This window comes from Coffea eugenioides, chromosome 10 (assembly GCF_003713205.1).
Source record: "Coffea eugenioides isolate CCC68of chromosome 10, Ceug_1.0, whole genome shotgun sequence".
Lineage (NCBI taxonomy): Eukaryota > Viridiplantae > Streptophyta > Magnoliopsida > Gentianales > Rubiaceae > Coffea > Coffea eugenioides.
Window position 1 is genome coordinate 14,816,286 of NC_040044.1, and position 18,329 is coordinate 14,834,614.

Genomic DNA, 18,329 nt, shown 5'->3' on the forward strand with positions numbered 1-18,329 from the left:
TTCAACATGCAAAGTTGGCAGTTTCGATGCATCTTTAACCTCAATTTTTTGCATTCGATTTTTTTCTTAGCATACTATCCAATGCTATCTAGCTTAGCCTACAGACAGAGCCTGAAAAGGTTGATGCATTGGCTTGAATATTATTTCCTCTGGAAAACAAAAAATTGATGAGTTTATGGGCAGAAAAAATAGTTTCACATTTGTTAGTTGGAGTTTCATGAAACTGTTGGGTGTTTTATCCGTGTAACTTTAAAGTGCTTGTAGCAGTTTACATCTACTCCTACTCTATACTAGGATGGGATCCAAAGGGGTTATGGGGGGAATTCAGAGGGGATTGAAACTATCACCAAATTAGACGGTGCTTACGTATCCGCTGGCCAAATCTTTCAAGAAATCCTGAATTTTTAGAATGCAGGTCAAGAGATTTGATCCCTTAATCTACAGCCATGTAGAACATTAAAACTTTTTTGGTAATTAACTACTCTAGGTTAGGAGTAGTTGGTTCAATACTCACCCGTCAATATAGAAAGATTAATTCTTAAAAAAAAAAAAGGTTTTTGAGCAGAACAAAGTGAGAATCTATTGAGTTTTTGAAAGAAACAAAAAAGCTAGTTAGGGCCAAGAAGTACAATGAATTCAATATCGTTAAGATATAGATATTCTAATTGAATTTTGGTCAATAACTTTCAAGATACATTCCAAGGACCTAAGTCCGTCGCCTGTCGTTTCAAAAAAAAAAAACAAAAATAAAGAAATAAAAAAAAACCAAAATTTCATTTTCTATTCTTTAAGGATGCAACATTCACTATCCTTTTGTTTTCAAAATCTTAAACATAAAAAAATAAGCTGGGTACTGAATTTCTCTGGTCCAAATAATTTGGGTGTAGTTCCATTATGATGGTTCCCAATATTTTTTTAAAAAGGAAATTTATTTTATTAACTTCTGAATTTTGACTAATAGAGGACAATTAACAAAACAAAAATCGTTGGGAGGCAAAATAATGACCAAGTTGCAACTTGGGTTTCGAAATGTTTGGGCTCAAGAGCTACAGGGCCTACAACAATTAGAAATCAATGCGCAATAAACACCACTATTGAAAAAGTAGAAAATATTTTAAGCATAAATTTTTTTTTTTTTTGCTGTAGCATAAAGGGAGTTAAAGTAACCAAACTTTGTTCAAAATTTTATCTAGCCTACTGTATTTTACTGGCGTCAAATGGACTATTAAACTCTTAAAATGTTCTATTTTGACCAGTCCATCTAATAAATTGTTTAAATCAAACAATATAAGCCACATATGAGGCGCATACTATAGTTTGGTGTCAAATGGACTAATAAACTCTTGAAATGTTCTATTTTGACCATTCCATCTAATAAATTGTTTAAATCAAACAATATAAGCCACATATGAGGCGCATACTAGTGTCAGGGCATTATCAAGATTTCACTATAAAATCAGATTATAGGGGCTGAAAATGTAAAAACTATGCAAAAACTGCGGTTAAAATACAAAACAAGAGAAAATTAGTATACTTGATTGTAATTTTTGTAACACGTTTTCATCTTTGATGTGACAAAACTATGGATGCTCCTGGGCGGGTTTTGTGAAAAAGTGAGAAAAGTCATCTTTTCTTGCTCTTGTTTTCACCATGCACACACGAAGTCACCCCAAATTTCTTTCGGAAAATTTTTCAATTTGGTCCCTTATATTTCAAAAAAAAAAAATTAGTCTCTAATATTTAAAATCAGTTAACATGGTCCTTTCGACATAAAAAAAAGAGTATGCACGTTTGGTCCCAAAACTCATTTTCACTCACTTCTTCGCCCAAAAACGCACACCTTCTTCACTTGTTCATAATTTCAAGCGCAAGCCATATTCACAGAGTTAAGCAAGTGAAGCAACCATGCAATTTTTGGTTGGAGAAATAAGCAAAAATGTGCTTTGGAACCAAAACGGCAGACTTTTTTATATGTGAGGGACTATTTTGGTTGATTTTGAATGCAAAGGACTACAAAAAATTTTTCTGAAAGTATGAGGTACCAAATTGGTAAATTTTCATAAAAAAATTTAATTTAATTCACATCAAAAGTTTGTTTCTTTTAGGGATGTTAGTGTTTGTTGCACACTCAATATGTGTGCAATAAAAAAATGCATAATATTTATGATAAACGAATTTTATATGAATTTTTTATTGCTAATGCAAACTTTAGCCTCTTAAAATTTTTTTTATAAAATAATTGGTATAGTAATATTTATGATGCTTAGGCTAGTTATATTGAAAAGTAAATAGTTAAAACAAAAATTTTTTCAAGATAACTAACGATAAACTATGTGTTTAGAAAGTTAAAATAAAGTAATTTTCAAAGGGTAATATGGAAGTTCATAGTGTGGCGAATGTTATTTACACCGAATGAAATAAAGGGTAAATATTTTAATTTTGAACTTATTTAGCTAATCCTAATTTATATTGACAACTACTAATTATGGTTATGAAAGATAACTATCTATTTATTCACTTTATTTTGGTGAATTTTTTACTATTTATATTATCAAATGTATAAACCCAATTCTCCTAAAAATGATTCATCAAATATATTTAAAATATTTTGATAATATTGTTTTATTAGTTGCACGCACATTATTGTGTACCTTAAACACTAGTGACAAATATTTTTTAAAGAATACATACTTTTAATAAAATATTATTTACACACACAGATATATGTGTATGTGTGTGTGCAATTTAGAAAAAAATTGTTTCTTGTATGAACTTATTTTACATAGATTTTTTATTACTGAACATGACTTTCCTCCTTTAAGATTTTTTTTCTTTAAGAGTATAATATGTTGTGTGTTTATGGTTAGTTATATTGGAAAGATATGCTTTGGTAGTCATAATACCTATGAGGGTAAAAATGTAAGTTCAAAAGGTGACAAACAAAATGTTTACGCCAAAACTCAAGGTTCCCACTTTATACATATTTATATATAGAATAGATATTATATATATTATTAATCGGGGCAGATTCCATGTGTGTGCACTTTGGGAAACATATGATGCTCTAAGAATATGAGCAATGTGTACACATGAAAGGAGAAAAAAGCATAAAAGTTTGTAAAAAGAAAAAAAAAACTAGATTATTCAAGTAAAATGAGGTCATGATTTTTTATCAATGGCGAAGGGAGTAGTGCTGTAGCAGATACATAGTAGTTTTAGAGTGTTTCAAATATCGTTAGATAAATACAGAGATTTAGATAAATATAAAGAAATCAAATAAGAGCAACTGCATTAATGTGGGAAAAGGAAGACGCGGTTTTAAGTTTTTAATTGTAACTATACCATGACCGTTTTGCCCTTAATAATAAGTGTCGAATTGACAATTCAAAGAATGATATATTTTGTTAACACGAAACCTGCTTAGACTTTATATATACTACACAAGCTTTATTACTGTAAAGACTAGTGCTAAAGGCGTACTCATGTGTGTGCAATTTAAGAATAAATTAATTTTTATGGAATTTTTTTTAATGAATTGATAGTTATCTTGGTAGTTATGTCAATTGGTACTCATCTTGGAAATTAAACCTTTTTTATTATAATAAAAAGTTTGGATATTTAAACCTATTGGTAGTTGCAACAAAAATTATTATGTTGGTTTTATATAATTGGATAGTTAGGATAAAATTTAGTTTTTGTGAGGATAAAAATGAAAGTTTAAAAGTGACAAAAGATGTTTAACAGATAATAGAGATTGATAATAGAGATAAAGGTTAGAAATAAGGGTAAATTTGAAAACACACAAAGTTAATACCATTTTAACTACCTACCGAGGCTTTATGATTGTGTGTGTGTGTGTATATTTATGATTGTGTGTGTATTATATACACACACAATCATACATACACATTATGTGGTATGTGTTGTATAGATCATGATTTTATATGTGTATATCCATGTATGTATGTATGTGTTGTATAGATCATGATTTTAATGTAATTATGGATGGATTTCCACATTATTGGAAAAAAAATCAGAAAACATGAAAAAGGAAGGAAATCACCTGGAGAAGACATGAAGAGACTTAGATATCATTAGGTGAAATGCCAAAAAGTGTTATATAGATATCATGCACACATTATATGGTGCAAATTCCATGTCGCTTAACTGATTTTTTTAGACAAAATGATAAAAATGAAGCATTTCAATGATCAAAATGAAATATTTCATGAGTTCTGTGGCTTCATTGACATGAAAAGAAGTACAGTGAATTAGATGAGATTTTAAAAAAGTTTGATGATTGATGGTACACTTTGCCCCAAATTTAATGAAACTATCCATAACACCAAAAATAGAAGTGATATACAAAATTTAATGTGCTTCGACTTAGTTGCCAAACTTAAGTCTGCAAAGAGAAGATTGTTCTTAGTTAAGAGAAAAAACTCCAGACAAAATAACACAATTTTAACCCTATAGGCAAATCCTTTTATAACATTCTCATGTAGTAAGAACGCTCTCATCCTATGTGTGTGTACCAAAACACTGAATGTAAATTCAATGACAACAAATATGCACTACATTTAGCAAGAAGCAAAATCACAAATCCTTCTATAACAATAATGTCTAATATTTCATATTCTCATATTCCAAAATTTTAGAAAATGAAAATTTTAGCTAAGATGTAATAGGAATAAACTTGTCTCACTTAGGTTTTAAATTAAGAGTTAGAAATTAGAATAATTATTTGACAAAAAAAGAAATTAGAGTAATTAAACTGTCTTAGTGCTAGAAGCAATAACACTTATTGCCCTGAGACTTCTTATACAAAAGTTTTTTATAAAAATTCTACAGTAAATTTCAGTAAAATTTTAAATAAATTTAAAAAAATTTTATAAAAATTCTACAGCAAAATACAATGGGATGATTTATTTGAGACAATTACTATAACACTTTTTGTGATGTGATGTGATGTATGTGAGATAAAAAGATAATTAAAATTTGTGAAGCAAATTATTTTATTTCAAATCTTTTCAATCCAAACACACTCATTGATGAGTAAAATTTTAAACAAACTAAAAAAAAGGTTCTTACAAAAAATTCTACAGTAAACTATAGTAAAATTTGAAACAAACTCAAAAAAAAAAAAAAAAAAAAAAATCATCCAAGCGGCTGTAGGATGCCGTTTTGGTCAATCATCTTATTCTACGTTTTTCCAGGGTGAGACGTTGACACACTGCCAAATTCCCATTTCCTCCCTCCGTCATGCATCGAGCCGGAAGCTCCACATCTCTTTTCCTAGTAACAGTTACGAAATCATTAGAAGCGGTAGGTTTAGTTAGTAGAAGCAGCGGTAGGTGGAGTCAAAGTCCCAGCAGTCATCACGCTCTGCATTGCCACTTCTTCACCTCAACAATCCCAGGTAATCAAACAAGAATCCCAATTTCCCAGGTAATTAAACTCCCTCGGTCATGTTATGATTGTTGTCTCTAATTATCACTTCTCCCTTGATTAGAGATTACAAATCTGGGTGTTATTTGAGAAAATATTTCCTATTGGGAATTCATAAATTTGTGAAACATGGGTGTTGGGGTGGAAATGTTGGCATCAGAAAGCGTAACTTTATTGACCCTTTTCATTATAACAGTAATATTGGGATCTTGAGAATGTATGATTAAGACTTAACATGCTAAGAGTGAACTGCAACTAGTTGGAATATGCAAACTAAGCAGCGGTGGCATCTGTTGAAGTTCTTGTGACTGGTGGTTGCCAACTTGCCATCTAGAACATTTAACACTAGAGATTCATCAAATTTTGACTACTTTGAAGCATCCTCCATTTGGGTGTTGTTTCTGTTGATTTCTTTTGTTATGGTGGTGGTATCGCACCACTACGTTTCCTGGCCTTCAAAGCCATTTTATGATTGAATATGTTGTTTATCACGGGCTAGACGGTACATGGTTATAATTTTTATCTTCATTTTCACTTACATTTGGCTAGTGTCCATGCCAGAACAATGAGGAAGATTAAGACTGTGACTTACTGCATTAAAGTTATGCTTTTTATTCTGCTTTCCCATGTTAGGCTCTCCCTTTCCAAAGTTAAACAGCACAAGGGTGCAATTAAACGTGGAATAAGTGCCAACAGGTAATGGCAGATGCATTTGAGGTTTCATGGAGGCATTTGCCATTATCTTGTACTCTGTATTTTTATTTTCTGTTGCCGTAGATGAATTGTTGAACTTTGTATAATGATCCGAATTAGTCTCTACACTAAAAGAAAAAGGGTAGCCTACCCAAACAGAAAATCTTGGGAATGGTTTTGTTTCATTGCTAGCTTATACCACCTTAGGTATTCTTATTCTCCTGAATGTTAGATCACATCTTTGGTATCTTTTCTTGATAGAGAACTGTTGAGCAGCAGTAAAATAAGCATTGTGTTGCTTTCTCTGCATAGCCAATGCATTCTTTCTTTGATTAGTTAAAATCAGAAGGTAATGCTGTGAGTTAGAATCGAACGAAAGAGTTTTGAGATGTAACACAGGAGGAGGTTTATAGGTTCCAAAAATGATGACAAGAAACAGTATGATTGCAATTTGACAGTAGGTGATGAATTAAAAATATTACATTCTAATCATGCTGCAATTTGTCTCGATATATGCAAATGTATAATGTATTTTTCTGTTTATTAGAATTGAACAACAAAAGAACATGTTAGGATAAAGTTGTGCTTTGAAGGTACATATGGTATGCTGTTTGACATTTAAGCTTATGAAGGCAGGAATAGTGGGGAAGGCCAAAAAATGGACAATGGAAGTGATCAAATTACACGCGTTCTTTTTTGTGGGCCTCACTTTCCAGCATCTCATGATTATACAAGAGAATATCTGCAGGACTATCCATTTGTAAAGGTAATTAACTTTGTAACTTCCATAATTATGTATATGATTGTATGTCCTAAAGCTAGTCACTTCTCATAATTTCAGAACCAAGTAACATAAATCTATTTGTATTTGGAAATAATGTACAAATTTCTACTGCATGAGTTGTACAAATTGTCAAGTATAGTCATCTGAACAAAGTTTTGCCAAAAATATGAACCTGGGTTTATGAGATATGGAGAAGATCTAAGAGTTATGCAAATAATCTAATATTGTTACTTATACTAACCTCTAAGCTTGACATGTTTAAAATGGGAAGTTTGATTAAATGCAGTTAGTCCCCATGTGTTACATGCCTATCATACTAGAAAAATCATGTGCTTTGGGCGAATAAGGTACTCACCTATGCCCCCTTGCAAAAGCCAAATTGCACCTTTGCTTGAAAAGTGGTCAGCTTTGTAGCTTAAAATATTATAGTGAAATGTGGTACAGTGCATAAAGCTCTGCTAGTTCTAACATGTTCAAGATGCATCCAAATAAGCAAGGAAAAATGATTCAAGAGCATTTGGAACATAATTATAGAAGAAAAACTGTAAATGATTTGGTATAGGTACTGTGAGGAGAGTTAGCTGGTAACTGGTATGGAAAAGGATTTCAACTGAGTTCTGAAAGTGGCAGAGAGATAGGATTAAGAGAATGAAAATTATCACATAACTGGGGACATATCAGAACTGCAATTAAGAACTAATAAGTATATTGAGATTCAAGATATGTATATGCATGTAGGGGAGTGTTTATACTTTTCTATTATTCCCTCATACAGTTTTTAGCAACTACACTCGTACAGTTTTTACCCTCTTAGCCTGATTCAATATTCTTTTTTTTTCCCTCACTTTTTACTGTGCTATTGTCTAAATTTAAGTTCATCGTGATGCTTTCACTTTTGCTTTGTCTTTTCAAAATTGAAGAAATACCAATTGGCTTTCCAAGTTTTGATTAATAGTTGCACAATTAAGTTTTCTCTTCTCTTTCTGGTCTGTTGATGCTTCTCTGACACTTTTTTGGATAGTTGAGTGACAGTTGTAGACTTACATCCATATAAATGCTTTGTTAAGCTTTTTTATCCTTTTTATTGCAGGTTGATGATGTTCCATTTGACAGTGTGCCTGATGTTATTGGAAACTATCATCTTTGTGTAGTAAAAAGCATGCGACTGAACTCAGAGCTGATTTCTCGTGCAAAGAGGATGAAGCTCATTATGCAGTATGGGGTTGGCTTGGAAGGTGTTCTTTTACACTTACATGAAGCTTGTGAACTTTCTTGTCTATGTCAATCTTCCCCCGATGCTATGTCTAATTTAGTGGTTTTTTTTTTGGTTGCATAAAGGTGTTGACATTGGTGCTGCATCAAAGCATGGGATAAAGATTGCCAGAATTCCAAGTGGTGCAACAGGAAATGCAGTATCATGTGCTGAAATGGCTATATATCTGATATTGGGTCTTCTTCGTAAGCAAGTTGGTTGCTTTCAGCCCTTCTGTACTGTATGATTTACCTAGCAACATAGAATAGACATTAAGCAAGTATTTCTATTTAGCTAATGCTACAGAATTTCTGTTAGGTGATTGGAAAATGATGATTACTTGCGTTGGGCTTTTGATATAGGAGTTGCAAATCTACTTTGGAGATGAATCATTTTCACTGGGGGAAGTAGGATGATCTGACTTACAATCATGATGAACTCTTAGAAACCTCATGAATTGCTCACTTTCGTTGTTACCTCTGCTTATGCTTTTGACCTGTCTGGAAGAAGTTTATATGCCTGACCTGGCTCCATAGATGGGGTTTTCATCTTATTTAAACATGTACCTTGATGATGAAACACCATTATGATACATAAATTATAACTTTTTCTGACTGGTATTTGGGAGTCTAGAGCCTTGCCTACGACCTATTTCTTCTTAAAGAGGCACAAGTAATTAAAGCCTGTCATGACTTTTTACTTTAGCATATGAAGGATCTATTGTCAAACTGATTGACTTATTTGAAATCATTTAGGCTTCCAAGTATCTCTGTTCACAGCTTTTTTACATCTGCAGTTCTGTCTTTGTACTCTTTTTCTACGGTGGTTACGTACATGTACTTGTAATGTGATCAAGGTGGTCTGTATGCTTAAAGTTGCCTTTTTTTTTTGGAAGTCTATTTTCACTTTTTCTTCCTTGTCATGGAGTGAGATGGGGTTAGGTGTAGGGGGAAGGGCATCACTACAATTGCTTATTTATCCTTTATCATCCGCATCCATAATATCTCCACAATTTTAACGTGTAGTCAGTGTTTTCTTGGAAGCAGAGAGTGAGAGGGGGGTTTGTTGTATGTCACCTAATTAAGAGTATGAGTATCAACATATAGTCTAAGGTGTACATGTAGCCACTTACTTGGTGGTCCAGAAATAGGTAAATTTTGTGCTTAAGCATGATGCTATTATTTCAGAATGAAATGCAAATTGCAGTGAAGCAGAGAAAACTTGGAGTGCCAGTTGGTGACACCTTTCTGGGGAAAACAGTGAGTTTCTGAGTTCCTTTCAGAATGAATACTCCCTTTCTTTTTGTGCCATCTTTCCTTATGCTAATTTTATCTTGCATGGCATTACACCCTACTTTGAAATTGAACTCCATATTTAGAGTGGCACCCAACCTGAGGTGCATTGGGACCCATAGAGGGGAAAAAGGGAAAACATGGCATGACAAGCTACTAATCTACTACTAAACATATCTCCTATAATTTTTGTCTTATGGGATGTCATGAAAAGGAAATTCGATTCAGTGAAAAAGAAGAATCTTTTCAATAAACTAATAATGAAATGTGAACAGTTAGAATGAAACAGAAAAGGAGTTAGTTTTTGCATCTTCCTATTTGCTATGGTACTGTATATAGTAGGATAGATAACTTTCTGGATAAGTAATTTCATCTAGTATGGACTTATCACTTATGTACAAGTGCAAATGAACTGAAAGTTGTGAGCTCATGTATATGGGTGCTTTTAGGTCTCAGAGTGGTATTCTTTGCTGAAACTGGCATATACCAAACAACTTCACCTTATTGAAATATTTTGTCAACATCTGACCGTTTTAAGGCCTACTTTGCTTCCAACTTGAGATGTGATTCTTATTAGCTGAGTTAATCATCTTAGCAGGAAGAAATTGGGTACAAGAACTAAATCGACAGTTTAAAGGAGGTTAATATAGGGAATGTTTGTTTGGTTCAGCCTATCTTCATTTGGTAGTTGTATTCAAGGTTCAATTAGTCAATTACTCAAGTTGACAGAAACTGAAAACTAAGTTTAAGTATGTTGTGTTAAAAAGGAACTCCCACTTAACAAATTGAATGCTAAATACTCTGACATGTTATTGTGGATGCTGAATAGTGTAAATTTTTAAAAGATTTTTGCGAAAATATACGACAATTTGCAGTTTAAGATCTTCAAAGTGAACCTTAGGGAAAGGGAGAGAGGATCTGGAGATGCATGAGTATGTCCAGGAGAAGGACTGAGCATGATGCTAACAACCTCGGAGTAATGGCAACATGCAATGCTATAAAGGGGAAGGGTGTTAAGATTGCTTAGGACTTTAAATCAGCTGACCTGTATGGTCATATTTGTTGCCAAGGAACTGCTGCATGAAATGGTAGGGAAGTATGAAGGACATACAACATCTTGACAAGTGAAGTTTGCAAGAATAACACCTATTGTATAAATGTATTTGTTTTTTATGTTAATAGTATTTATGGGTAAAATGCTCACTGAAAATGGAATTGTTGGGGATGGTTAATCTCCTAATTGTGGTGTCTATAATTTCCAAAATGTCAAGCAATTTTCAAGCGGAGGGCATATTTTATTTTAACCAAACTTGACATTCTTGTAGCTAGCTACTAGTTTGAATTATAGTTAATGAACAATGTCAAGCTCGTTACCATTTATGATTTGCATGATGGGTAAGCCCAATCTCGGCTAATGTCTATCTACTTCATTGCATTTACAGAATGAATATGTCTACCTAGTCATAATGCAAATTGCCATTAAAATTGGACTTGCATCTTGGTAAACTGTGGTTAATATCTTAGTTGGAGACCTTTTTAGTGTTTCATCATTTTGCTATTGCTGCTGTTTGTGAACTTGTGGTGCATAATTCCTGTAGGTATTCATTATGGGATTTGGAAATATTGGGATTAAGTTAGCACAGCGTTTGCGTCCATTCGGTGTGAAGATAATTGCTACCAAGCGCAGTTGGGCGCCATACTTAGACAAGTCATGCAAAACTGAAGGTATGAAGCCTGTGTATGAAAACTTGCTTGCTGACATCTTTTTGTGAATGTTGTTTTCAATGTCTTATCATATATTTACAGCATTCTGCGCTGAAAATGGCACTGAAGATGATCTAGTTGATGAGAAGGGAACTCATGAACATATCATCGATTTTGCGAGTAAAGCTGACATAGTGGTCTGTTGCTTAGTAATGAATGCAGAAACGGTTAGGCCTCTCTGTGTTGCATTGATGTTTCCTATATACTTGCTTCTGACGAAATTTTAGTTATATATTGGTTCATAACATAATCTATGAGATGGGCAATAACTTACCAACAGAATAAACAGGACTTATGTTGTGCACTTCCATTTGTTAGCTCAAAATTCACAACTGATTCAAAGTTATCCCATCATGGTGTTGCTACATTGTCTTATTTGTCAAACTATGAATTTTGATCTTTTAATTTCCCAATTTTGCTTCCAGGCTGGCATTGTGAATGAGGGTTTCATCTCTTCAATGAAAAAGGTTGGTTCCCTCAACATGACTATTCTTGATGCATGCATATCACTATACTTGGGTTTTAATTAAGTCTGTGAAATGAAGGTTATAAAAGCCTTTCACATTGAATTTCCAACTAAACTTTTACATGGAAATATATTAAAATTGTGAGTTTTTAGATGAGTCAATATATAGTTGTCATGTTAAACCATTGTGATGAGTTCTAGTTACAAAGAAACCTGTTTTTTCCCAATTTTTTTAGTACAATTTTGGGTATGGAGTTCGAACCTGGCATGTATTGTATCTAGGTCAATGTCCTTATTGCTACTAAGATGGCTGGACTGCAATTATGAAGTGTAAAATCATTAATCGAAGAATAAATTCAGGAAATGTACATTTTGAATAAAATCTAATGTGGCATTTCCCAATATTCTTCTGTTGGGTGCCCTTTTTTAGCGATAGTTGTTAATATCTATATGCAGTAATGATTTTTTATCAGATAATTAGTTGTCTGGTAGTTTATGAACACCAATCATTTTTGGTTTCAGAATCCACTTCAATATCTTTTAGATTTTCCAGTGATGATCTAGGTAACTGACGAGGATTCATCATGAGAAATATTTTGATCCCTAACTTCCCAACCATGTAAAAAGTATTCCAAAATTTTGAGGAAAGTGATTTGCCATGATATTGGTCAAAACCATTGTTGTCTACAGTATATAATTTGATACGCACAGGAAACTTGTCTGGTTTAAAACATGATATAACATCATACATTTAACTAATTATGACCTTCTAAATTTCACTGAAAGAAAAAATCAAAATGGATCTTTATCGGCTTTGAAATTGGGTAAAGGACAAATTCTCTTCCTGCGAGTGAAACTTATAAATAGCTGTCTAACCATCTGAGAGCCCCGTGCATCATAAGCCTCATGTTTTTACAAATTCGTGTGTCAGCCTTCCGTTTAAAGTGGATGCTTGGAGCTAGTTTTCATGCCAAAATGACCTATATAACCTTTCTTTTTTGACACCAACATGGTTAGGCTTTGAAGATTCACTTAATAGTTTTTAAGTGGGAGGGGTTAACAACAGAGTGTAGAGGTTCACCCCCCATCCCAAATGGAGATTCTTTAAATACTTTTTTCAAAATACATTTTTATATTTAGTCGTATTTTTATCTGATAAAAAACACATTAAAAAGTGCTACAATGAAAAAACATTATCAAATAATCTTCATTCCAAATGCACTAATTAATTTTATTTCATTTAAAATAAGTATTGCTTTTGGCATTGAGATAAACACATTGAGTTGTTTAGACTTCTTTTTATAGATTTATCTAATTCATTTTAGATCTAAAAGGTCAAAATGCATAGTGTAATTGTGTTTAAATGCATTTAGCAACTACTCAAGAAATAGGTGTTTATTATGTTACAGTTATTATGTGTGTTTGAGAATTAGCCAAGGGTATTTTGGTCATGAAAAATATAACTTTATCTGAACCCTGTCAAAAAGTTAACCATGAGGGGTAAAGTGTATATATTTGAAGTTTAAGGGGGCAAAGTGTTACAAGAGCCCAAGTTCAAGGGGAAAAGTGTAATTAACCCCAAAAAATTTAACAGAGGTTGATTATGTAGCAAAGCTATATGTCTGATATGGAAGTGACCGCATTTTGTTTGCATGCTTGTGCTTGTGTGCTTGGATGCATGTCTCTTGTAGAGAGGGAAGAGACAAACTTAAGCGTACCTTTAACAACACCATTAAGTTTCAATTATTTATTTCTTTATCACTAATTTCTTCTTATTTATGGTCGAATCATATAATGTTTTGTGTTTATTTTCCCATTATATCTTCAATAATCTCTTTGTGCTTTTTTACTAGTATTTTGATGTTGCATTGATAAGAAAAGCATTCATGATTAAAGCAACTTTTCAAATAATATGTTGGACTGTTTTTGCATTATTATGGGTTTCAGGGTGCTTTGTTGGTTAATATAGCTAGAGGAGGCCTCTTGGACTATAATGCTGTTCTTCATCATCTTGAATCAGGCCACTTGGGAGGATTAGGAATTGATGTTGCTTGGACTGAACCTTTTGATCCTGATGATGCTATCTTAAACTTCCCTAATGTCATTATTACACCTCATGTTGCTGGGGTTACAGAATATTCTTACAGATACATGGCCAAGGTATGGACATACTTAAATTCTCTACATCATAGCTGGAAATACTGTCCTAATTTACTTAAGCCCTCAAGTTACATTAGTTGTTCAAACATTCATATATTTGTTTTTACTGTAGCTCATACACAGACAATCACATGATCGTATGTATTTGCCTAACTGGATTTAATCAAGTTCCAATTAGTAGTGAATGAGGACTGTAAGATTCAGGTAGTCCTAGTGTATGTGGTGTTGGTGAAAACGTTGGAGGGTTGACAAGCTTATAGGATTGGGTATTCTAAGCTTTAAATGGTGGATTGTGGTAGTGTGGTGAAGTGGAAAGATTGTCAATGGACTGGCACTTTCTTGGAGGTTGTATTGCATTGCTGAGAATTGTAGATGCAAATCCTAGTTATCTTAACATTGTTATCCTAAATGAAAGCAAATTGTGACGGAAATATAGTCTGTGTAGGAAAAGTGATCAAATTTTTAGACCTTGCTGGAAATACATTGACACCAAATACCAAGATTTGGATTACATTGTGCCTGGAATTGAACATGCCACTTGCTGCACATAGAAACAAAAATGGAGTCTAGGTGGCCCCTTACACTGAAGTATTCAATCACTAGCCTAAATGCAAATTTGCAACAAATACATGCTTCACTACAATTCCATGAGATAATAGATAGATAATAAAACCTTGATATAACACAATTACTTTTGCTGTTGGTACTTGCTCTGGTGGTGAGGTCCAGTAAGTGCTCCACTAGGAGTGCTTAGGTCTCCATGGGACTCTTTCCACTAGGAGTGCTTAGGTCTCCATGGGACTCTTAATTACTAGAGGTCTTACATTGTGAATTTGTTTAGATTAGCTTGTCCTGTTGGCAATTTAGGCTCTGGTGCTATCCATCCAAATATCATTCATGATGACAGTTCCATATTTCATCATTCAAGCATCTGATCGACTTAAAGGTTACTAATCCATTTGTTCTTTAGTTGGTCTAGAAACCATCTACCTTGTCTAGTTGGATTGTTTGTCAAATCCCTTCAAACTCATTGACAAGTCTATGTTGTGTTAAGCACGTTGTGATTATTTTCAATTATTTTACTATTTAAAACTAAAATAGAACCTTGTTTTTCCATTTTGTTGTGAACAAAATTCTATATTGATGCAGGTACTTTTGACTGTCATTTGTGTACTGAGTCATCCTTTTCTCTAGGGAATTTGTAAGAAAGCCATTGGAATTTCATTCATGATGTGCACCATTGTGCACTGAAACTAATTTTCTAGAAGTTCCAGTCGTGATGGCCTCAACATGACTCGAGTTACAGTCTACCCACCATATACAACTAGAAATGACTATTGACATGCCTTATGGAGTTGCACTGAAGAATCAGCACAATGAACCTGTTGAAGCTTTAGATAGATGAATTGATGTTATTTATGCTTTCATTGTAGAGAGCTATGTTACTTAGACCCTTCACTTTGTCCTGCCGTAACATGTCCGACCCTTCACTCTGCACTAGAGTAGCCATGTCAGTGGGAACCTGTAGCCAAGTCCGAGTAACTTAGGTAGAGAGTAATAGTAGCAGGGGTTGGAGGTCCTTGACATAAAGTTGCATCAAGTTGAACTGCTCCTCAAAGCTTAAATGGCCTTAAACAAGATACCAAATTCTAAAATCGGATTAGACACATTTAAAAATACTTTTTCATTGCAGGAAGAAAGGCCCCAAGTAATTGGTGCCCCTGTGCCAGAAACATATTGCTACTTTTCTGATTCAAAGTCATTCATACCTCTTGGATGCTAACATTTGAATACTCTTATTCAATTTTTTCAGGTTGTTGGAGATGTTGCCCTTCAAGTCCATGCTGGAAAACCTTTGACAGGGATTGAGATTGTCAACTGATTTAACTCAGGATTCTTTACCTGAATTACACATATTGTTCTGCCAGCAACCATTTGGCTGTATGCTGTAACATATAAGAACTAGAAATGGAGTTGCGCATGATTCAGCAAAGCATGCCAAGGAAATTTGGTTGTAAGATATTCCTGAACTTGTGATGCGTTAATATTGTAGCGATATCCCTTGACTCACTCATGTTACAGTGGCAGATCTACTGTGTGCAAATTTGCAGTACATTGACATTTATTGAAAATTTACTGTTACTGGAAAGATTGTCGTCTTTTATTATAATCACCCCCAACATAATTGTGATGGTTTCTATTCTCTATGAAATAGTCTTCAAACTAGTGATATATCTTCTACCAACATTAGTTTCCATTTCAGGAGATAAAATAGATATGAAAGATGAGAGAAGAGTAATGGAATTTTGAAAACTAAGGGGGGATGCTTTAGTTGCATTTGTGGAAAACTTCATGAGGACTTGTTCTGGTACGCTCTATAAATTGTTTTAGATGTCAGTATAAAATCTTTTCTGCCTAGCAGGCTAGATTTTGAATTTTCTCTCTCTCTTTTTTTTTTTTCCCTTTTTGCTAACTGAAAGTCACATCTAGCCAAAGGTTAAAATTGAATTCTGGAGACACAATTTTGAAGTTCTTGAACACATAGCCACTATTTCAAAGGCCAAATTGGCAGTCTTCTGAAAAAACAAACTACAAAGAATAATATCCCCACTGTTGTTTATTCATATTTGACAACATACGTCAAGTCATGCTCACGGGCTAAACTATTTCTTGTAAATTATTTCCATAGGCATTGGATTCTCTTTTACATAAACAGGCTAATGCCATGTTTGATAATCCAATGCAGTATTAAAATTTAATGGATTCAATTCTTAATATATTCAAACACGTTTGATAATAAAAAAAAAAAATTGAGCATCTGAATTAATTACATGATACTGAATTTCTTAGGCAAAACTTGTTTTAAAAAATAAGTGGTAAGTTATTCACTTATCACTTAGGGTGCGTTTGATAAAATGAAAATTTGAAAATTGAAACATATTTGAGTGTATATCATATTCAGTGCTAAGTGAAATTTAGTGCCACTTAATTAATTCAGATATTCTTTTGACAAAAAAAATTAATTCAGAGATTCAATTTTTGGTTATCAAATGCATCTGAACATATTAAAATTTGAATTCATTAAGTTTAAGTGTTGAATTGGAATATAAAACAGGGCTTTAATGTGATATACACTCAAATATGTCAGATTTAGTATTTAATAATTTAATAGTTTAATGGATTTTCAAATTTTAGATTTCAGTTTTCAAATTTCAATTTTATCAAACGCACCCTAAATCCAAATGTAATCAATTCTATTTTCTTCTACATCTTTAGTGTCATCATGCTTGTGAATTTTGTTCTTAACAAACTAAACCCAAAAGACTTGTGCCTTGGGAGATATTTATTCTTGTCACCTTCTTTGAATACTTCTATTAAGTTCTGTTTGATGATAAAATGGTACTAACCTTCAAGACTGGCCTCCTAAACTCCTTTCCGTTGATGATACCAGGACAGAATACTAATGGTTTACAAAAATTTTCACGAGACACTCAATTACGTATTTAAGGGGATCTAGTGATACCTAATTATCAATCAATAGATTAGTTTCACATACCAAAATTCCCGAATCTTATACGCCTTGACTATTTTAATCCAATTTTCAATCTAGAAACTGCATGGTGAATACTCCCTTAAGAAGGCTGTTAGGCAAAAACAACGCTTGACACCACCGGCCATTATGGAAAATGACAGAAGAACCTGGTATTGGAACTTGGATGGAAGTGGCAATATAATGTTTTGTCACTTCATGGAAGCAGACAGTTCACATGGCCAATTGCCGGACAAACACGTTAAACAGGCAGACATGCACAAACATGAAAGGGAAAATGTTTCAACAGGCTTACCAAAGGCAAGTTGGAGGAAAAAGACAAAGCCATGGTGTGTATTGCAGTGCCATTTCACACCATAGTTGTCATGGATGGAGTCAAGAAGATTTCCCCATCAACCCATATTTAACTATGTCTTGATGCTGAAATCTTTGACAATATGAGGTATGGTTTTCCACATTTTCAAAGTAATTCCAACTACCATTTCTGGCATTTTTACCTGACTTTGATAACCCCTCTTTTCATTGGACCTCAAATTCAGTGGGAAGTGTCTGTTTCCTGTGCCTTAGATCCAGCTCAAGCATTTAGCACTGGTCATCCTTTCTTCTTTCTTCTTTTTGCCTTTTTCTAGTAAACGCTTATAAGATTAGCTGTCTTATTTGGTGATCAAGTAAGAATCAAGAGTCAATTTAGGCATAGTTGAAATTAGCTGCTGCATGACACATGTTTAGTCTTTTTCCCTTTGACTCGACCTTTAGGCATGGCGTGTTTGGATGGAAAGAAAGAAAACATAATGTCAAAGATAGGATTAGGGGAAAAAGATATAATAATAGCTTGTTTGGAAGTTTTTAAGTGAGAGAAAGGAAAAGATCTTTTTTTAAAAAAAAAAAAAAAACGTCCCCATATTTTCCTACCAAAAGTG

The 18,329-nt window shown here is 33.4% G+C and overlaps 1 protein-coding gene across 1 annotated transcript; it reads left to right on the top strand.

The window, feature by feature from the left end:
- Positions 1–5,384: 5,384 nt before the first annotated feature.
- On the top strand, positions 5,385–16,026 carry LOC113749777 (D-3-phosphoglycerate dehydrogenase). Its single transcript, XM_027293624.1, has 10 exons — positions 5,385–5,448; positions 6,778–6,907; positions 8,016–8,160; positions 8,264–8,391; positions 9,365–9,436; positions 11,068–11,194; positions 11,276–11,400; positions 11,659–11,700; positions 13,647–13,859; positions 15,673–16,026. The coding sequence occupies exons 2-10, from the start codon at positions 6,800–6,802 to the stop codon at positions 15,739–15,741; spliced, it is 1,029 nt and encodes a 342-aa protein (XP_027149425.1). The 5' UTR covers positions 5,385–5,448; positions 6,778–6,799; the 3' UTR covers positions 15,742–16,026.
- Positions 16,027–18,329: the final 2,303 nt, after the last annotated feature.